Here is a 21,737-nt window from a genome sequence, read left to right on the forward strand (position 1 = left end):
GGTCTAATCCAAGAGATTGGGTACCTCAAGGATCCTACCCCTCATCGCCTGTAGTCCGTCCGACTATAGCTCGATGTCTCCCCACTTCCACTCAAGTGGTGTGTGTGCACTCATGGCACACAGAACATAAAGGATCCTAACCTTCCAGATGCCAAAGTTGGATGCCTCATCCAACCTGTCCTGATCCCTCAGCCCATTCATGGCCATCTCTCTGCTCTTTTTGTTGACTCCTTCGAGTCTCTCTACTTCCCGCTTGGAAGTTATCTGTTCGACTCCTGTTGAGTCTACTTCCCGTCTGGAAGTTCTTTGTTCGACTCCTGCTGAGTCTCTCTACTTCTTGCCTGGAAGTTCTCAGTTCGACTCCTGCTGAGTCTCCACTTCCCGTCTGGAAGTTCTCGGTTCGACTCCTGCTAAGTCTCCCTACTTCTCGTCTGGAAGTTCTCAGTTCGACAGCTCCACTTCCCCTCTGGAAGTTCTCGGTTCGACTCCTGCTGAGTCTCTCTACTTCCCTTCTGGAAGTTCTCTTCTAGACTCCCTTTGAGTCCTGATTTCCCACCCAGAAATCCTTCTACCAACGTCCAGTTGCGCCTCTCCGATCGTCTGTGCAATAGCAACACTAATCCGAATTCCTTGGCTATAAATCACCTCGGCAGCAACTCCCTCTACCTTGACCTTGCCTTGTTAGGTACAATTCTGACTACAATACACCACCAACTCCACTCTGCAACTTACCCACAGCCTCCTAAACCCCAACAAACTGAAGGTTAGAGCAATGTTGCAGGAAACGTCGTCCCCCCCCCCGGATCTAATGCCTGAAGCGCGTACCGTACGAATGTGCCCAGGAAGCGTCCCCAGAAGCGCGGTTCCGAAATTCCAAAACACGTTTCGGACTGATATGGACGCTTCCTGGAAATTTCAGAAACGTCCCTCCGAAACACGTTTCGGAATCCCCGAAGCGCGTTTCGTACGGCGCTTCGGCTGTACGAAGCGCGGCGCTTCAGAGGGCGAATCATACTGTTCCCATACGGTTTCGTACACGCTTCTGGAAAAGTGCACCGTACGGCCTAAAAAATCATTTTTTTTATTTTTTGATGAGTTTGCTTGTTGGGGGTGGGTCCAACTTGGATTAGGGTTGAGGAATGAAGGGAATAAAGCCCCCATTCATCCCTCATGGTAATGTTAAATTCTTAAAGTAAAAGTGACATTCTCCTTTATTTTTCATTTTCATCATTTTACTTAAATTTTTAACATTACCATGAAATGACTCAGGATGTTTGAGAGTGGTTCCAGCCTCATTGGACTTCATATGGAGAAAATAGAATTTCATATCCTATTCAAAATTCAGCAAACTTAACAATTTTTAGGAATTCAAGATCAATCGGATTGTGGCATTTCATTAGATTATATCAAGTATGAACTTATGAAGGTATGCGATTAGCATTTAATCAAGAGCACCAAGCCCTATATGTACCCTAGTGTTGGTGGTGTTAATTGTTGAACTCCTTTGTCACGCCCTTAGCAAAAAATTACCTTTCAATCAAGTCAAAATCATCAATCAAGGATGTTAAGCTTTTTCTACTATATTTTAAGTCTTGGATTAGGTAGTTTGATCAAAATTGGGCAATGTTGACTAATATCCTTAAACAATTGAGGTAGAGGCAAAGGCTAGACAAGAGGAGAAGAATCTAGATTCTAGATGGTTGATGCATCTAAATGGTTGATGCTCAAATAATTAATCATTAATGTACAATGGATGCTATATCTATCTTGATTTATGAAAAAATATGCATGTTTTCATGTCTTCTACAACTAATTTGGTATTTGGGATGTTTGTTTTCAGTATGAATGCAAAAAAATATAAATATATATATATATATAGCAGACGCTTCGCTTCCTAGATTTTTGGAAAATGACGCTTCCGCGTCCCCGCTTCCAAAAAACGTCCCCATTTCATCCCCGCTTCGTGCACATTGGGTTAGAGCTCCTAGGCTCTGTGCAATCCTGGCACCAGCAGCCTCCTCAGCCAATTGCGTCAGCCCTCATGGCCTCTGCGTGACTCTGCATGAGCCTATCTTTGCCTCCCTCAGCATCTGCACAGCCTCTTCTTGGCTCAAACTTGATGACGTAGGCACTGCGTCCCCCCTTCCTTGCTGCTACTATACTAGGAATAGCCTTTGTCACTCGGAACAGTGGTTTTCTGTTCTTGCTGCTCTGATCGGCTGATATCCTCAGTTCTCCTGTGATCTGCAACCACGCTCCGATACCATGTTGAAGTTGTGCCTACGTCACCCCTTCCTTGCTGCTACTATACTAGGAATAGCTTTTGTCACTCGGAACAGCGGTTTTCTGTTGTTGTTGCTCTGATCGGCTGACATCCTCAGTTCCCTTGTGATCTGCAACCACGCTCTGATACCATGTTGAAGTTTCTAAGTCTAACAGTTAGAAACCCTCCATGTACTTTCTGATTTATTCCTTCCTAATTGTTTTGATTAATTAACAAGTTATTTACCATGTAAATACTGAAAATAAACACAAGTGCATGCTCAACACATTACAGATCATCAACTGAAGGAAACAAAAACAAGCACACAAATGACACTGTTATTTTTGGACTAATGTCCCCAGAAAAACCCAATGCGGGGAAACCAGTGCAGCTATCTGAGGGTTTGATTTATTAAGCAGTTTTAGAATACAATCTAGGTGCCAAATCCAGCTCGCCCAACAGAGAAAAATCTTGGCAGTTCTGGATTCTACCCTCTGCGTCAGCTTTCCCAGCTGTTCCTAGCAGTTTCAGCTTCTGCCCTCTGCGTCAGCGTTCCCAGCTGTTCCGGTAGTTCCCAGCAGTTCCGACAGTTCTGGCTTCTGCCCTCTATGTCAGCTTTCCTGGCTGCAGCGCTGATCCTCCCGGCACTATCTCTACCTCTCTACTTCTGTATTCACTGCCCCTCAGCTGCAACCCCTGATCACTCTCTCAACTTTCTCAACAAACACAGCCCTAGAAAGTCGAAATCTTGATCTCTTGGTGTGTTCTCCAAGTGACCCTCAAGCCTCCTCTTATACTTTTCTCGTTGACAAATCAACGGCCGAGATTAAGTCCCTAATCAACAACTAAGATTAGATCTGGCTTGATCCATGACTTTTGGACCATTCTAACACAGTTTTATATTAATTCACATTAATATTTTATTTTCCCTAAGTTTAGACTTAGGGACTCCATTCAAAATATTAATTATTTTAATATCTCCCAAATTGTATAGAATCTGCCCAAACCCTTTCTGGGTATTGGAGATCTCATGTGCCTTAGCCTCTCCACCAATTTTCGTGGCTAAAGCACATTTGATGCTGCCCCAAATCAATAGTACCATCACCTGTCCTCGAAAAACCTGTACCGGCACCTGTGCTTGTGTCAATTGATGTGCCATGTGAACTCTATACCAGTGGACTCCCTAAAGAAGTGCTTGGTGAACTTGCCATTGGTGCCCCAGATATCGCTGACACTGAAGTACCTCCTGTACCAATCGATCTAGATCCCTGAGGTCCTGCTCCCTCTACCTTGACCTCCCTGCTGAGGAAAAGTCTATCTCTCTCTCATCATACTCCTGTGATCTCCGATAGGCCCTCTCCTCCTCGAACTTCACATCCCTCCTAATCACCACTCTTCGTTTAGAAGGAATGAAGATCCAATAGGCCTTCGAAATCTCATTGTAACCCATAAAGATACCCTTCTCTGGCACGGGTTTCAACTTCGTCCTCTGCTCCTTGGGGATATAAGAATACGTGAGACATCCAAAGATACAAAGATGTCCCACATGAGGCTTCTCTCCAATAAAAGCCTCCTCCACAGTCATATTCCCCAATACTCTATGAGGACTCTTATTCCAAAGATAAACAGCAATATTGCAGGCCTCAGCCCACAAAAATAAAGGCAACCCCTAATCATGAATCATCACTCTAGCAGCCCCAACAATAGCTCAATTCTTCCTTTCAAACACCCCATTCTGTTGGGGGTTGTAAGGAACCTTCCATCGGTGTACTCACCACCATTGTCTGACCTCAAGACCCGAATATTCCTACCTGACTGCTTTTCCACAAGAGATTTGAACTCTTTAAAGCGACTAAAGACCTCACCCTTGGTCTTCAAGAAATATATCCAAGTCCTCCTAGAGTAGTCATCCATGAATATAACATAATACTCATAACCACCCAAAGACACATGAGACATACAACCACTAACATTAGTATGAATCAAGTCTAGTATACTTGTAGATCTGTTGTCGCTCGGTGGTAAAGGTAACCTGGTGTACTATCCCAAAGCACACCCTCTGCAAACCTCATAATGCTCGACACTGAAATCAAAAACTCCAGTAGTGACCTCCCTCAGTACTCTCAAAGCTCCATGAAGCATATGCGCCATCCTCTGGTGCCATAACTCGCACAAGTCTCTACTGCTAGTGGTACTAGTGCGAGTGCTACCAGATGTGCTACTCACCAATGCTCATGGCGACTGAAAATTGAACCTCTATAGTTTCCCAGAGCGGGCTCCAATCACTTTGGTCGAAGTGATGGAAGCTCCCCTGGGATGCATCAATACCTTCCCTCTTAAGAAAGTGACGTCAAACCCCTTCTCCTCCATAGCAGACACTGAAATCAAGTTCTTCTTCATCCCCGGAACATACAAAACATCCATGACCTTCAAAGGAGGCAAAGACTCCCTCTCAAAGGTCACAGTCCCCACACCAATAGCTCTCACAATGCAGTCATCTCCTAGTACAATCTCAATATTAAGTGCCCTCTCTGCAAACTCTGAAAAGAACTCTCATGCACCTATCATATAGCGGGAAGCCCCGCTATCTATGTACCACACATTAGATGATGTACTCCTACCAGATGTAAAAGTAATAAATACAAAGTCCTGGTCAAATTGTGAAGCAAATTGCTCCACCTTTGTTGAAGCTGCAGGCAGCAGTACCCTTCTTCCCCTTGTTCTTCCTCTCAGGACGCGTAGCAGCATAGTGTTTCATCTTCTAACAAGCCCAGCATTTGACTTTGGACATATCTGTATCTTCCTTCTTCTTCTTCTCCTTTCCCTTAGCCCCATCTGATGAGGCCCCTTTCTTGGCCTTCCCTTTGTTCTTCCCCCTGGCTGTCAAGGCTACATCCTCCTCATCTGTTCACCCCACCACTGTCAGTCTTTCGTATCTCATGTTGCACACAATCATCCCAGAATCTGTCCCAATTGGGAAGATTCTCCCTAGAGATAACAATATCTCCAAAGACCTCCCAAGACTTAGGAAGTCCTACTACAGCTATCCTGACCAACTCTGTGGGTGCAACTGTCTCACCAATAGCAGTCAAATCATCACTTACCTATTTGCCCCTGCCAAGATAATGAACTACACTCTCAGCGTTTTTCATCCTAATGTTCTTCAATTGTTCTTTAAGTAACATCTTCCTGCTCTCAATGGTACTCTGATAGAGAGTGGTTAGAGTTGTTGAAAATAGCAACAAGAAATGCTAAAAATAGCATTGCTATAAATAGCATTTCAGAATATACTCCAACTCTGTTGGAAATAGCAAAAAATAGAAATGTTAAAAATAGTATTTCGGGATACATTCCAATTTTAGTTAGTCCCTGAACTAAAATTGAGAATTAAAATTCGAATTTGATCTTAGCAACTGTTTGAAAAATAATTAATTAATTCATCTTGAGTTAATTAGTTGGAGAAAATCAAACATGAAGTCTATGTGAAGACATGCAATAGTTATCCCTTTGATTGAGGAAATTATCCCTTAATTAAGGAGATAAGGATGAGTTGTATTTTGAGTTGTAATTAGTTAGCTCAGTTAACTGAGTTAAGTCCAGTTAGATTAGTTCCAACAGTTTGTGGAACTAATTGTGAGTTCAGTTAGTTAATGCATGCATGCATGTAACTAATGTACTTTAGATAACTGAATATTCCCTCATAAATAACTCATGCATGTCAATTCAGTCAAAGACCCAGTTGAGATCAGAGGAAGCGGCAGTGTACTATCAGTTGGAGGAATTTTCCTATATAGGAAACTCATCCATGTAGAAGGAATCATCTCCTTCAGGATTGAGCAGTTATTTCAAAGGTTAGTGTTGTGTGTGAGGTGAGAATCACACAGGTTGCAGCTGGAGGACCCAGGAGAAACTGCGCAAGGAAATAGGAGGCTTGGAGGACTGAAGGAAGGCATATGTATTGTCTATTCTGTCTATGAGCAGCGGTGAGGGATTGTACTGAGCGTTGGATAGCTTGTGAGCTAAAGCTTTGTGTAATCCTGAGATATTTCCACTTGTATGATAATACAGATAGCAGGGTTTTTAGATGAGGCTTTCCCCAGAGTATTCTTCTGTGATTCATGTGTGATTGATTTCTTCTTCATTTGTTATATGTGTTCTATTTGATCTTGCTCAAAATCGATTAAGCTTCCGCAAATTTGTTTGTAGAAGTAGATCAAGTATTTTGCTTTATTATATTGCATTATCAGGTGATCTACAGTGAGAATTTCTACATGGTATCAGAACTAGTTGATCTATAGAGAAATTTCTACAAGAGTTGTCCACATCTACCATGCATATGTGTTTCCTCTCACTTGAGGAACCACATGATCCTTCAGACTATCCATCAAAATCTTTTTTGCCTTTGCATTATTTTTTGTGAATTCAACAAGTTCATCTACAGCAATAGGAGGTACAACCACTTGCTGCATTGTGTCCCAAACAGTTGCCTCCTCAAACACTGTCTGAATTTTGTCCTTCCAAACGGCATAGTTGGATATCCTATCCAGTCTATCCTCTATCCTTAAGAGCATGGCAATGACTGTTGTCCAAAATTTACAAAACCAAGAAAATAGAGAAATAAACTTTCCAACAGACCTTGTTGTCCCAAAAGTTCAGCCTGTGTGAAATTTCACCTTGCTGTCCCAAAATATCAGTTTGTTGTCCAAAAATTCAGTTTGTTGTCCAAACCACTATTTGTTGTCCCAAACTATTGTCTGTTGTTCAAACTACAATTTTCAGCCTGTAGCTCTAATACCATGTTGAAATTTGATGACAAAAAAAAGTTTTCATGCAATCCCAACCCAGTTTTAATTTCACCTTATCACTCCCATTCAGTTAAATGCCCTTCCCCATAAACATACATTCAACATATAGAATTTTGGAATTGAAATTTTTAGATTAAAACACAAGGGACTGTCAACACACGCTGAAAATAAATATGGACATAAACAGACTTGCAACAAACATAAAAATACACAGATTTTTGGTCAACTTAGACCTAGGCAAAACCCTTTCAATCTTCTTCGGGGAAAACCAGTTAGAGAGCTCTTCAAATTTATTTATCTTTCAAGTTCAAGAAAAATACATTTGCAGACAAAAAACCGTACCCACTTTGCCTCAATTTATGTGCCCACTTGAAGCTTAAATATGTACAATACGAATATGACTGTACGGACTGTACTGTACATATTTCCGTACGGATTGTACAGATTTTCGTTCCGCTGTACAGATTGTATGAATTTTTCTTCAAAAAAAAGATTCTCAAAAACTTCTCTCGAATAGCATGCAGCTCACAACATTAAATGTTGTCAGTACTGTACCTTTTGTTGTCTTCTATGCCTTGATTTCCGTGTCCATCTTTGCCCAAAAATCACTCCTTCGGCTTGCTGCAACAAATTTCTCCTTCAGAACTTTTCTCCAACTCTCAGCCTCCTTTCTCCAATCTGCTCATGAAAAATGAATGCAGTCTCTCTTTCCTTTTCCCCCTTTTGTTTCCCTAAATGACTTTTAGGCAACCCTAAGATCTAATGGCTCAAATTCATTTAGATCAAGGGATGAGAATAAATGTGCATTTAATTCTTACTCTATTTTTTAACTCGCCCATTAAATAAAGTACCCACATTTTACTTTATGTCTAAAGTCACTTTTCACTTTATAATTTAACATTGACTTTACTACTTATAAAGTCACTTTTTCACTTTATAAAGTCACACTTAGGGAAAAAATTATTTTGGACACTTTTCCCTAGGTAGAGACTAACCCATGAGAAACCACTTGTCGAAGGTACATTAAAAATCGACAAGATCAAGTCCCTGTGCAAGCAAACAACATGAGGAAATGGGTGGTGCCAACTGCTTTGTTACTGCTCACCATTCTCACATTTACGCCACAACACAATCCCTATCTAAGAGCCAACGCAAAGGAAGCAAGTCCTGCAAATGAGAATACATGGCCTCCAAAGGTGGAAGAAGTCATCGTTGAAGCCATTCCTGATGCACTCACTACGGATGCAAATGTTGCGTAGAGGGAGTCAAGTTTCCTAGAAGACATTGCGGGCCAGTGGCCAAAAATTTGATTTCTAGGCAGAGGTTTCAAAGTTGATGGACATCCTCATCAACTCTCTTTACAGCAACAGGGATATTACATTTTCATTTGGGCATCCAATTCCAACGCAGAAGTATTGTGAATCCACATACAAGACAATACGAAGAAAAACAATTACAGTGATGGTTGGCATCATCCCACTTGGAGGCGAACATCCTATTAGGGTTCAAACAATGACTACTACTGACACGAAGGATGTTCTTGGTACAATAGAACAGACCGTGAGAATAGCCGATAAAGGAGCAAATATTGTTTGAATCACTGTTTAGGGAAAAAAAGAAGCAGATGCTTGCTATGACATTAAAAATACCCTTGTAAAGAAGGGCTATGATATTCCTCTTATGGCAGACATCCATTTTGCTCCTTCAGTTGCATTGCGTGTTGCAGAATGTTTTGATAAGATCCGTGTTGAAATTTCGCTGACAGGCATGCCCAATTTCAGAAACTAGAATACACAAAGGAAGACTACCAGAAGGAGCTTGAACACATCAAAGAGGTTTCCACACCATTGGTGGAGAAATACAAGTATGGAAGGGAAATCTGAATTGGCACAAACCATGGAAGTCTTTCCAATTGTATTATCAGTTACTATGGTGATTCTCCCATGGGTACGGTGGAACCATCATTTCAATTTGCACACATTTGTCGGAAGTTGGATTTTCATAATATTGTGCTTTCAATGAAAATGAGCAACCTTGTAGTCATGGTTCAGTCATACCATTTATTTGTTGCAGAGATGTATGTCCAAGGATCGGAATATCCATTCCATTTAAGAGTTACTGAAGCTGGTGAAGGTGAAGATGGACGCATGGAGTCTGCAATTGGCATTGGAACACTTTTGCAGGATGGTTTTGGTGATACTATTCAAGTTTCCCTTACAGAGCCTCCAGAAAAGGAGATTGATCCCTGCAGAGGACTTGCAAATCTTGGAATGCAAGCTGCAAAGCTAGGGAAAGGAGTGGCTCCTTTTGAGGAAAAGCATCATCATTTCTTTACTTTCCAATGTAGGACTGGCCAACTTCCAGTGCAGACGGGTGATTAGGTGGACTAAGGAGGAGTTCTACATCGTGATGGTTTTGTTCTAATGTCAGTCTCCCTTGACCAGTTGAAGACAGTAGAGAAGAAGCTAATTTGTACAGCTTTAGATATGATTCATCAAATTGCAGAAGGGGACCCTGATGGATCAAATGCAAGGGGAAAAACAGATGTTGAGACAAAATCAAAAACAGATACTGAAAGGAAAAGAAAGTATGTCAGCTTTTGGAATGAGTTTGGCAAGTCAATAAAGGCACCAGTAGGGTTTAAAAGGGGTGTGGCTGGCTGGAAGCTAAGACAGAGAAGGATATTACAGGTGGAGCAGGATCTAAGCAGCATGCTGAAGGACTGTAGCAAATCAGGAAATCTGTGTGGCTTCAATTAACCTAAGGTCGGAACAATTTGTCTGCCCAACTGTTGAATAACAGTAGACAGTTTTAGTCTGTAATCTTAGAACTAAGTTTTTGTTATTATCCCTATTGGGGAACTATGGATCTTGTGCTGTTTAGTAAGATTCCTAGTGGCTGGTCGGTTTGGCCCTAATTTACAGTGGGTGCTTGAGGAATCAACTGTTGTTGAATACTTATTATAATATTGTGCATTCAATAAAGATCATCACTGTTTAATAGACTAATGAGTGTTGCAACATTGTTTTGAGATAATCCTATCATGCATTTATTTGAAACCCTAACCCAGAATTGCACACTACAGGTAATCTCTCTAGGAGGGATATTACATCCGAAGAGCAAATGAATTTGAGAACAATACAAAGACCCAGCTATTATGTTTAAGAACATATTTCAGGAATATGGTCAGTGTAAAGAATATGTTTCCTAGCAACTATGCATACTATAGATGATGAAAGGCAAATTTATACACCTAGGGTTTTAGATTATATTTGATGAGAAATTCAAAGCATTGAGCCAGAAAAAGTTTTAAAGAATGTCCAAATCGCTTCACAAGGCTTGTGTAGTTGGAAATTTCAAACAGCATAAAAACTTATTTCTTTCTTTGATAAGATGCATACAATTAACACAGTGGCAAGCTTGCCCCTCCCCATTGTTGCGGTACATAGCTTGGACAAGAACTTCTACAAGGGTCCAGTGTGAATGTTCTGGAAATAGTTTGAGATATTACATAAAGCTACTCCATTTCGTAGTTCACCTTAGGAAAAAGTGAAGTCTTACATTTATCTGGTGAGTCTTACAAAGTGTATTTTATGCATTAATTACTTAAAATAGGTTTAATCTCAACCATACATCTCATAGAGAGACTAAGGTTTTGGTAGATTAGGGTTTCAGCTAAAAGTATAAAAACAGATCAAAATAGAGAGCTGAGACACAGCATCCATCAAACAAGGACAAGAAGCGAGCAGAGCTGAAGTACGGGAGAGGCGCTAGAGCAGCCATCCATACAACAGTTGTACAGAAAATATGTACACTAGTACGGGAGTGGAGCTAGATCTTGTTTAGTTGGAAGCTTCAAACAGAATAAGAATTGTTTTCTTTCTTTGATAAGATGCATATTATTAACACAGTGGCAAGCTTGCCCATTCCCATTGTTGAGAAATATAGCTCGGACGAGAACTTCTACACAGGTTCCATGTGAATGTTCTGCAAATAGTTCGAGATATCTCAAAAAGTAACTATATTTTGTAATTCACCTTAGGAAAAAGTGAAAAGTGTTACATTTAGTTGTTGACTCTTACAAAGTGTATTTTATGCATTAATGACTTAGACTAGGTTTAATCTCAACTGTACATCTCATAGAGAGATTAGCTGTATTTTAGCTGTTGACTCTTACAAAGTGTATTTTATGCATTAATGACTTAGACTAGAAATAGAAAGCTGAGACAGTGTCTGTCAAACAACAACAACAAGCAAGCAGAGCTGAAGTACAGGAGAGGACTCTTACAAAGTGTATTTTATGCATTAATGACTTAGAGTAGGTTTAATCTCAACTGTACATCTCATAGAGAGATTAACTGTATTTTAACCGTTGACTCTTACAAAGTGTATTTTATGCATTAATGACTTAGACTAGGTTTAATCTCAACTGTACATCTCATTGAGAGATTAAGGTTTTGGTAGATTGGGGTTTCAGTTAAAAGTATAAAGAGGGATCGAAATAGAAAGCTGAGACAGTCTGTCAAACAACAACAACAAGCAAGCAGAGCTGAAGTACACGAGAGGAGCTAGAGCAGCAATCCATACAACAGTTGTGCAGCAAATCTGTACACTCATACAGGTCCATAAAACAGCTCATACAGTCCTCCGTGCAGACTGTTCCTTCTCAATTTTATGCAGATATGTTTCTGAGGTGTTTCTGATAACTGTGCAGCTACTGTTTTGGCACCTTGTGGAGGTTCCCTTGTTAAGCATTGAATAAGCAATGAAAAGCTTATTTTGAAAGAGAAATTATCTATGTATGTGTGAAACCGTTTTATGCTTCCACTGTTTACTTTCCAGATATTGTCTAATTGGTCCTACGGTCTATAATTTAATTTCTACATTAATTAATTCAGAAATTTATTTGTTTAAATTAGATCATAGAGAAAGCTGCCACCTAGGTCCTATGGTTGGAAATTTCTACATGGTATCAAAGTCGTTCTCTGATTGAGATTCGAAAGTTCTTGCAGCAGTAAATCAACTGTCAGAAACAAATACCAGCAGTTAGAGAGTTTCAATATTTTTAATGTAATTTCCAGATTTGGGAGTTTGTCCGATAGATCCTAGAGATGGCATCAGCTAGCCAAGGATTTGAGGACAGATTGGATAGGTCTTCCAAAGTTCAATATTTAGTGTGGACTATGCAGGGGGTGTACACTTGACAACCAAGCCAAGGCTGCTTTCCCAAGCAGTGAGCATTGGCTTAAGGAGAATGTAGACATAGTGCATTCAGATGTTTGTGAACAGAGTTAGTAGCATCAATTATAGGAAGCATGCATTATGTTTTCTTTATTGATGATTTCTCCTGCAACACTTTGATCTACTTCCTAAAGACCAAGGATGACGTCTTTAATAGGTTTCAAGGCATTAGTTGAGAAGAAGATAGGGAATATCAAAGTCTGGAGATCAGACAATGGGGGTGAGTATATCTCTGAGGAGCTTGAAGGTTTCTACAAGGAAGCAAGAATCACAGAGCTGACTGTTCCATACAACCCATAACAAAATGGAGTTGCAAAGTGCAAGAACCAATCCATCATAGGGGCTACCAAAGCCATGATTCATGACCAAGACTTGTCAATGTTTCTTTGGGGGAAAGGCATGCAACATGGCAGTCTACATCCAAAACCATTGTCACCAAAAGATCGTGGAGGACAAGATGCTAAAGGAGGAATTCACCGGTGTGAAGCTAGTAGTGAATCATTTCTATATCTTTAGTTATCCAGATTATATCCATGTACCGGTAGAGAAAACGACCAAGTTGTAACCCTCAAGCAACAATGGTTTATTTGTGGGGTTATAATGAGACTTCAAAGGCCTACAAGGTCCATAGTTTAGACTCTAGAGCATAGGAAGATGGCAGTGAGCAAGCATGTAAAGTTTGAGGAAGACTTTGCATCCCAGAAGTCCCATGAGCCTATTCCAGGGACAAAGAATGAGTAGCACGAAGCTTAAAAGGTTTAACCAGGGTCATTAATGACTTCCAGTGCAATACAACCTTCAGGCAAAGAGGATGCGATAGTAGCCCCTTCCACTTCTGCCAGGTGGACTCAATGATTCACTCAGACATTGAGAGACACTTGAGAGTAGTTGAGGTTCCTAGGATCACTTTTAGAGAGAGCGGACCTTGAAACAATTTTCCAGAATACATGGGATCAGATGAGCAACATCATATAGATTCTGAGCCTTCTAGCTTTCAAGAGGAAACAAACTGTAACAAACATAAAAATAAATAATAATTAATGAAAAGGTGGAAATGTGTCTTATCAAAGAGACAGATCTCTTGATACGAAAGGGCACTTCGCCTAGTATTTATAACGGGCCCCTAATTGTTACATCTAATCAATTCATATTCTATCGTCTACCAATATATATTATTTACAGTAAATTATGTATTCTACATTTAAAGTACAAACAACATTGTTTGTTTGCTACAGAGGTATCAGAGTTGTTCGACCCTCTGGTTGTTCAAACGCTACACCAGAGCCACGTTAGGACTACCATTATATGCTTAAGTCCTGAAATCATGGACACATATTTCAAAGAATTAAGTGAGATTAATTGCTACAGGAAAGGAGAAAAGCCATTATAAAATCGTTGGAGAATATTGAAACACTAGACACAGCCCCTACAATAGAAACTGACCTTAACGTCAAAACGGATGTTCAACATGTTCAATTAGGAACTCCTCAAGGCTCAAGGTGATATAGATGAGACTCCAAAGACTAATCAAATGGACAACCAAACAATTTATAGGGAATGCAAAGAAAAATTCAACAATGAGAAAACACCCACAAGCAGATACTCTGGAATCAGCTATGAAAGATTGAGAGATGAGAAACCCACACAGAATCTATGACCAGTCGCCAAAGTTAAAAAACTGAAATACCAATGGGCATGCCAGGTAGTGAAACCCAAGTTCACAAAATTTGTAAAGATGCAATACGCAGCAGCAGAGTCTCGGAAAACAACTATAAAAAATTATAGAAAGGAGAAACCGAAACAGAGAAAATCTAAAATCAACAACAACATCAGTGAAATTGCAGATGATAAGGAGATAAAACAGTGCATTATCAGTGAACAGGATGGAGAGGCATCTAAAACCAACTTGCATCAAAGCTATTATATTGAAATGCCTAGAAGCAGAGATTCGCAAACCACCAGTCAAAATAGTTGCGATGTAATACCCACTGGTAGAGAGTCTTAAGTCACTCATGAAAATTTTAGAAATGAGAAACTGAGACACATAAAATCTAAAACTAGCCACAATATCAACAAAAAAGTTGTCGCAGATGATGAGCACAATATAAGCCGCCCTTCAAAGGAAATAAAGAATTATTTTCACAAGTTGGAAAATATATATCATCCAGATCTGATATTGGGAGTGAAAAGGATGTAGGATGTATTTAACAATTAATTCCAGCTATTAGTTGTGCAAGAAGGTAATCCTAGAATAACATTAAAATAATAAGGATCATCGATGTTTTATCAAACCAGTGCCCTTGAACCAGAAGGACATTGATTTGAAGGCTGCTTAAGATGACTATGAAGGCAATAGTACCCAGTCAAAAGGAAGAACAAACAGGGATTAACTTGTCAATATTGAAGGGAGAGGTCCACCAGCTCAGCCATTAAAGAAATTTCAGAGTATCCACCAGTATAATTTCAAAGGAGTATGCACCAGTAGAAGTTAAGTATAATTTCAAAGGTGTATGCACCAGAAGTTAAGTATAATTTCAAAGGAGTATGCACCAGTAGAAGTTAAGTATTTTCACGAGGGTGATAACAATAATCTGCATGACACAATGATTTTCCATGCCCTGGTTTATGGATAATTCAACTGAGAACATTTGAGGGGGAAGCTTGGATCTTGGAACAAGAACCTAAACAAGCACCTTCCCTGAAGAAGGCTAGAAGGCATGGCTAGCTTGAGAACTCTAGTAAAAAGTTGGCACAAAAATATTTCCACAATGAGATTTTATCAAGATCTATATGAGAGTTTTCAATTTAGGAAAACAAGATACCAATTTAACAGATTAATTTTGTCTCAGTAAACATTCTATCAAATGTTATACACCCATTGTCTTTTGCTTGTTAGAAATTCACACACCTTCCTCCATGAACTATGCTCAAAAGCCGATGGATGCAACGACAGCAGATCTTGAATAATTTTTCAGCATATCTAAGTTGTAACCCTGTATTTCCAACATTCAATAAATTAGGAAGGATAGTAATATCATGATGCTAAGAAAAGGAAAAGAACAAACTAAAGAAACAAAATAGGTTAATATGCACATGTGACTAAAAACAGTCAACAAAGCCATCAACTTACACCTTGACACTCTAGTGAGAGCACACCAAGAGAGTGCATAAGACATCTTCACTCAAAATTTTATCACCTCATATATAACAAATCGTTCATATTTAGGATGCATGCTATAAAACCGTTATGTTCAGATGCAGCTGCATATAATTAGGAGACATATTTCACTTAATTGACTATAACACATTCTCTGAAAACTTGTCAAAGTATATCATTTGGATAACTGATGATATTGAGAGAATGACTCCTGTCCTACGTAAGTATATATAAGATCTTACAATGTAATTTGGTAAATCTGCCTGTGGAAGTAAAAGATATAGTGATTTTTTAGATTTTCCAGGAATCTAGCCTCATTTCAGATGTAACACCTTTTATTACAACAACAACAAAAAATGGGAAAGAAGGATGGTAGTTCACAGTAAAGGTGCATTCTAATGCAATTGAAGGGCAGTGTCCTGCAAATAAGGTCAAAAAGGGATTTCATCATCGCAGCAAGCTTTCTACAACCAATTATTCAGTTCTGCAGTACTACAGTGCAGCTCTAGGTTTCACTAATTTCAGTTCTACACGCTCATAATTTCAAATGGATTCGCTCACCATTTCACACCACTGTCATTTTTTGAATTGACAATCGGGAGACTTCCACTCTGATTTGTGACAACATTTGGAGGTTGTTGGGGGAGGATAATAGAGTGGTTGATCACAACGATGAGGATCATAGTTTGGTTGATCCAAGCATGATGGGGCAAGTGGATCAAGAATTGAGGAAACAACAGCTTAGGACAATAATTTCAACAAAAGATGACAAAAAACTTACTTTGAGAGTCGGCAAATGCACGAATTGAGGAAACGACAGCTTAGGACAATAATTTCAACAAAAGATGACGAAAGACTTACTTTGAGAGTCGGCAAATGCACCAAAGTATAATGCACGAAGTGTCAAAGTTTAGTCTTTTGGCAAATGAAATGACACTTGAAGCAAAACACCATCACCATGATGCTAGATAGACATGAAGAATTCAGTGCTCTTTGATAGCAGAATACATGTTGAAAATCGAGATGCCTCACTATAGTGCTTGCAGGCCTATTTTCAAATTCAAACACAAAATTTGAATGACACACAAAAGATCATGCTGATAGAAACACAGATCAAGGACACAACCTTAACTCAGAAGCAGGCTCATGTAAGGCACACAGCCAATTCAAAATTGCATCCTATACAAACTTAGACTCACTTCAAACAAGCTATGCAGAACAGGTTCTAGCTAATGTGTGATAGAAATCACTAATTAATTACTGCAACTGAGGCAAATTTCTCGAAAAAACTTGCAGCAATATATGACAGCTTCAATACTATGGCCATCAACTCCAAGATTCAATACCCAAAGCTAAAACTCTAAATCAAATTTATTGGACTCTTCACAAACATTACGAGATATCAAACACCATACAATCAACTCATTGAAAAACACGTTTCAAGTGGCATTAAAGAACAAGTCAAATCTTCCAAGGATGCTGTTGAAGCCACTGTCAAATAAACCTCTCAAAGGATCTCTATGCGATTTTCCAAATTATTCACTTTGGAAGTTGCATTATAATGTCCCCTTTCTGGAGCACCTAGTACTATGGAGCCCACTTGCTCTTCCCTATGAGAGTGGAGAAAGCCAAGTGATTGATAGGTAATGGGGAGTGTTACACCTCATATTGAATGAGATTCCACTTTGCAATTTCTATCACATTGATGAAAATTTGCTTTTGGTTTCTGTTACCCACCAAAAAGTGGGTAACCCATAGGAGCAAACTTTTCTCCCCTTGGACAGCCAGCCAGCCAGCAGCCATATATGATCAGAACATGACATGATGCCAGGGTCCTCCAATTCTTGTTCTTGTCGGATTTCTCTTTCCCATCCAAGATTCCTTCTTGAAGGAAGGTGCGTCATCCGTCGGCAAGTACTTTAACTATTTTGCAAGGAAGGTGGCTGATCCATCAGCAAGTACTTTAACCATTTTGTAATCATGTGCTTTCACTTGATGTTTTGGGCATACTAATATGGATCAAGAGGTGAACTGGACGATTGAACAATCTGGACTATATTCTTGTTCCCTCACTTCACCTGGGAGGGTTATGCTAGAAATCCACGCACCCCAGGTTTAGTCCATGATCTAGCTAGAAAACATAAACACATTGAAAGTGTCTAACTTCAAACTTTTGCACAATGGAAATTACACCAGCAATCAAATCAATGATAGTACTCAATATTATTATGCCCAAACTTCTGTCTTATTAGTCCATTAACAAGAAAACCTCAGGGCTTCCATACTAGGGATAATGGCCCTTTATATCCCTACACAATGCCCAAAATACAATGTCTTTCCTTTGACCACCTTACCTAGGGTTGAGGCCAATTCATTTAGGTCCTGTTCAGCCCAAACAAATATTGTGGCAATCATTTGCCCGTAAAAACACAAACAATAATTTACATACCAGTGAATTGTCAAAACCTTGTTGTTGTAGCTCCTCAAACCCTACAGCAAACCCTCAGTTAGCTCAGCAGCTCCTTGTCCAGCTCAACAACTCATTTTCTAACCTTTTAGCCCTTGCAGCCAATTGTTTCAACCTTTAATCAACCTACACAAATACTATTGTGGCCCTTCATGTGGCCTTGCAACTAGTCACTACAGAATATCAACTTTCCTGTAGTTTCGTTTCAGCTGCTTCTTCAGCCACCAGGTAGCTTATCTAGGCCTGTGGCCTCCTCCTTATGGTTGTGGCCTTCTTTAGCTTCCAAAACCAAACCCTATTCAACCAACAAACGTCAAACAGTTAACCCTTGGTTGTGACTTGGTTCCCTTCAAGTTGTGGCCTCTTTTAGTCCTTCAAAACCAGTTGTCCTCTCACTCTTGTGGCTAGGGCACACCTGCAACAGCTTTTGCTACCTCCTTTCTCACACACAAGAGAAATTGTCCTTATCTCTCTTGTCCATTAGCCTCTCCATTGGCTACAAAATTTATACTTGTATCTTAGATCACTTAAAAGCCCTTATGTCCTTCAAGGAACCTCCAACTCAACCTTATCATTAAATTATAACTTCCTTGGGTTCAAAGCCCACTCACTTTGGGTCCAAAACCCCAAACTTGGGTGCAAATCCCACACTCATTTTGTGGGTGTCTCTCTCTCACAAGCCTAATATCAAGGGCGTGTGAGAGTACCTCCCAATGTTACCCAATTTCAATAGATTAGTCTTTGATTCTAGTCATGCGGGACCTCCTCTAAGGCCCTAGTGTTTTATGAGGGACACCACTAAGGAGGCTCTGATTGAAGTAGCATGTCCATGGTATTCCATGCTTACCACTTTCCATCTTCCCCATTATTCCATATCCATTCTTCAAGCCACTGGTTATTGGTCATGGGGTTGGTTGATGGGCTTTGCACCCACATTTGGGGTTTTGGACCTAAAAGAGTGGGCTTGGGACCCAAGGAAAGGAAACTAGGGCCAAATTCCACTTTGGACTGCTCCTTTGAAGAAGATAATTATGGCATTAGATTCCTCTCTTTGAGAGGACCAAAATCAATCTAAAGATCGTCAAATTTGGATAAGTAAAAGTGGGTTTTTGAATTTATTCTCTCACACGAAAATTATCAAGGTCGGCTTGTTGGTCAAAGTTGTCATTGATGTCAGTATGGCATTGTTGGAGATGGAAAATGTCCTAACTTTTGTGATGGATGAACAACCCTTTTGTGATGTTGCCCTAACCTCATTGAAGACTCTCTTTATGCAAACCCTAAGAGAAATTCCTATGTGCATATTCCATCATATTCTAACCCTAGAATCACTTAACTCAATATGATGTCAAGCCATTAATGAAGTCAACCCTAGGGCAATCAATAAATTTGAAGAAATCCTTGATGACAAGCCCTAGCTTCATGATGCCCTAGCCTCGCTAAAATGCCTATGTAACCCTAGCTCTATCTAAACAATGAATAGCTCTAGATTTTTTATGCCTAATGTTCATCATGAAGCCCTAACTCTATATGATGTTCTAGCATTGGTGAAATGCCATAACCCTACAAATGAAGAACCCATGTAAAAGAGTCTTGAATACCATAGCATCATCCAAAACATAATGATAAAACCCTAAAAGCTACCATGGAAAAACATATGATGAAACGAAGAATGCAATGGATAAAATAATGATGACAATTCACAAAATATAATTTTATTGATGCAAAAATGACCTCATTTAAGGATGGAATTGGCATAGGCTCGTAGAAGACGTTGAAATCTTTCCAATGAGCTATTACACGCCTTTTAACTCCTCATAGACTGAGAGAAAATGATTTTACAAGTTGAAAATAATATATTTTTAATGTTGGCCGACATGAGCCTACATATGTAAGTCGACCTCTCCTCCAAATGACGTGTCTCTTCATTATAAGACAAAAACATGTATAAATATAAGTTTTGAATTCGTCATTCTACCCATCAACTCGGTGATCAATTCGGATAAGAGGCAGAGAAGCAAGAAATGGACCAAGGAGAACAAGGAGATTACTGTTTTGGGTAAATTCTATACTCCTTTCAAGCTCGAAATTGCAAACTCGAAAAGACATCCTCTGGAAGGCTCGAAACAGTGGACCTCCTTCCATTACAACTCGAATCTGTGTGTCGACAAAACTATGGAGCTCGGACTTAGTAAATTGTCAGCAAACTGAAGCTCGCACTTAAGGCTTGAAGTCCTGACACCTTAGGCTCGGACCTGTGGTAAGCACATCTGTGGAGGCTCGGATTACTATCTGTATGACTCGAATTTCCAAATCTATGGAGCTCGAACTACAGTACAAACATGTGGAGCCTCAGTACCTCAGACCAGTGTGAAGAGTCACTCGTAGAGGTGAAATCAATGACCTTGCAACAATCCAGTAATTTGGATCTAAACTTGTGGGAGGCTTGGACTTAACCCTGGAAGGCTCGGACCTGTAGCAAACATTTTACTATGGAGCTCAGAAACATAACAATTTTACGAAGCTCGGATAAACACGTTTGAAGGGTCAGTTCAAGACTCAGATTTGTTGGGGAGGCTCATTGAAGCTCGAACAAAAGATAGTAATCTCTTGTGGAGGGCTTGGACCTGAAGAAAGGTGTTTGGACAATTATTCGTGGAAGCCAGCAAAGGTCTGTGGTACACCTATTGTGGAGAAGGACTGAAAATACTCTGTGAAGAAGCAAATTGTAGAGCAGACTTTGGAGATAAGAATTGATTCTTTGTAGCTAGCTTGTTCATGAGACTTTAAATAATCACTTATGTGATATTTTCGTGGGACCTTGGAGTAGCATACCTCAGTTGGAGGAGCATCCCATTGACATCAATGAGCCTATCTCTTGGATTTTTGAGCAGCATTGTTGTGCCTTACAGAAGACATTCTTGAAGTCTCCTTTGAGCATTATTAAAGACATCTTTGGAGCAAAGTTGTAGAAGACCCTTTTGCAGCAGACATTGAAGAGTAGCCACCTTGTTGAGGCAGTGCTTAGAGCATTGTTAAAGCCTGTTGGAGACATTATTTGGAAAACCATTGTAGACCTCCTTGGTTGAAAACATTGTAAAGCACTTGAAGAAGTGTTTGGTGCAGACCTTGAGTAACTTATTAAAGATTCTTGGAGATCATGATGAAGCCCTCATAATGTGACCTTGAAGAATTTCGTTTGGGTAACATAAAAGTTGTGGAGACACCTTTTGAGAAGATTTTGTCATTGATGAGCTAAGTGCTTTAGAGATCGATTGAGGGCATTGTTGAAGGTGAAGATATTATCAAGGCTTATTGCAGAAGATATTGGGAGCCTTGAATAACCATTGACCTTATCTTGAAGAATTGAAGTCGTGGGTTGGAGCCCTAGAGGATAGGAGTTCTCAAGAAGATCAAGTTGGAGCCTGTACCAATGAGAGGGTTGGAGCCCTAGAGGTTGGTGCCTCTTAGAGACAAGGTTGGAGCCTTGGGAAGATAGGGTTGGAGCCCTAAAGGTTGGAGCCTCATGAAGTCCAATTCGATACTTGGCAAAGTATAGTTTGGAGCCTGGTGGATTGGAGACTGGTGTCTTCATCTAGGGTTGGAGCCCTAAATATTATTGTACCTGATTCATTGTAAAGGAGAGGATTGAAGTCCTCGTTATTTCTGATTAATAAAATCATTTATTCTATATTGTTCATTTTGTGTTCTAGTTATAAGTGATCTAACTAGTAAAATAACAATTGTAAAGAAATAATGATTCACCCCCCCCAGTATTTCCAACAAGCCTTATCTCTATGTTGG

General features: G+C 39.8%; 1 protein-coding gene and 1 pseudogene across 1 annotated transcript in view; one reads left to right on the forward strand and one right to left on the reverse strand.

Annotated features, from left to right (window-relative positions):
• The window catches only part of LOC149153502 (ARM repeat superfamily protein), a 368,482-nt gene that overhangs the window by 273,467 nt on the left and 73,278 nt on the right, over positions 1-21,737 (reverse strand). Inside the window, exon 5 of the mRNA XM_089445673.1 lies at positions 15,218-15,302. Coding sequence (XP_089301799.1) covers positions 15,218-15,302 — 85 coding nt within the window. The remainder of the gene's footprint in view (positions 1-15,217; positions 15,303-21,737) is intronic.
• LOC149153503 (4-hydroxy-3-methylbut-2-en-1-yl diphosphate synthase (ferredoxin), chloroplastic pseudogene) lies at positions 8,404-9,827 on the forward strand (annotated as a pseudogene).

This window comes from Pinus tabuliformis, chromosome 9, assembly GCF_031772625.1.
Source record: "Pinus tabuliformis cultivar Carrire ecotype Pingquan chromosome 9, CPIR1, whole genome shotgun sequence".
Taxonomy (NCBI): domain Eukaryota; kingdom Viridiplantae; phylum Streptophyta; class Pinopsida; order Pinales; family Pinaceae; genus Pinus; species Pinus tabuliformis.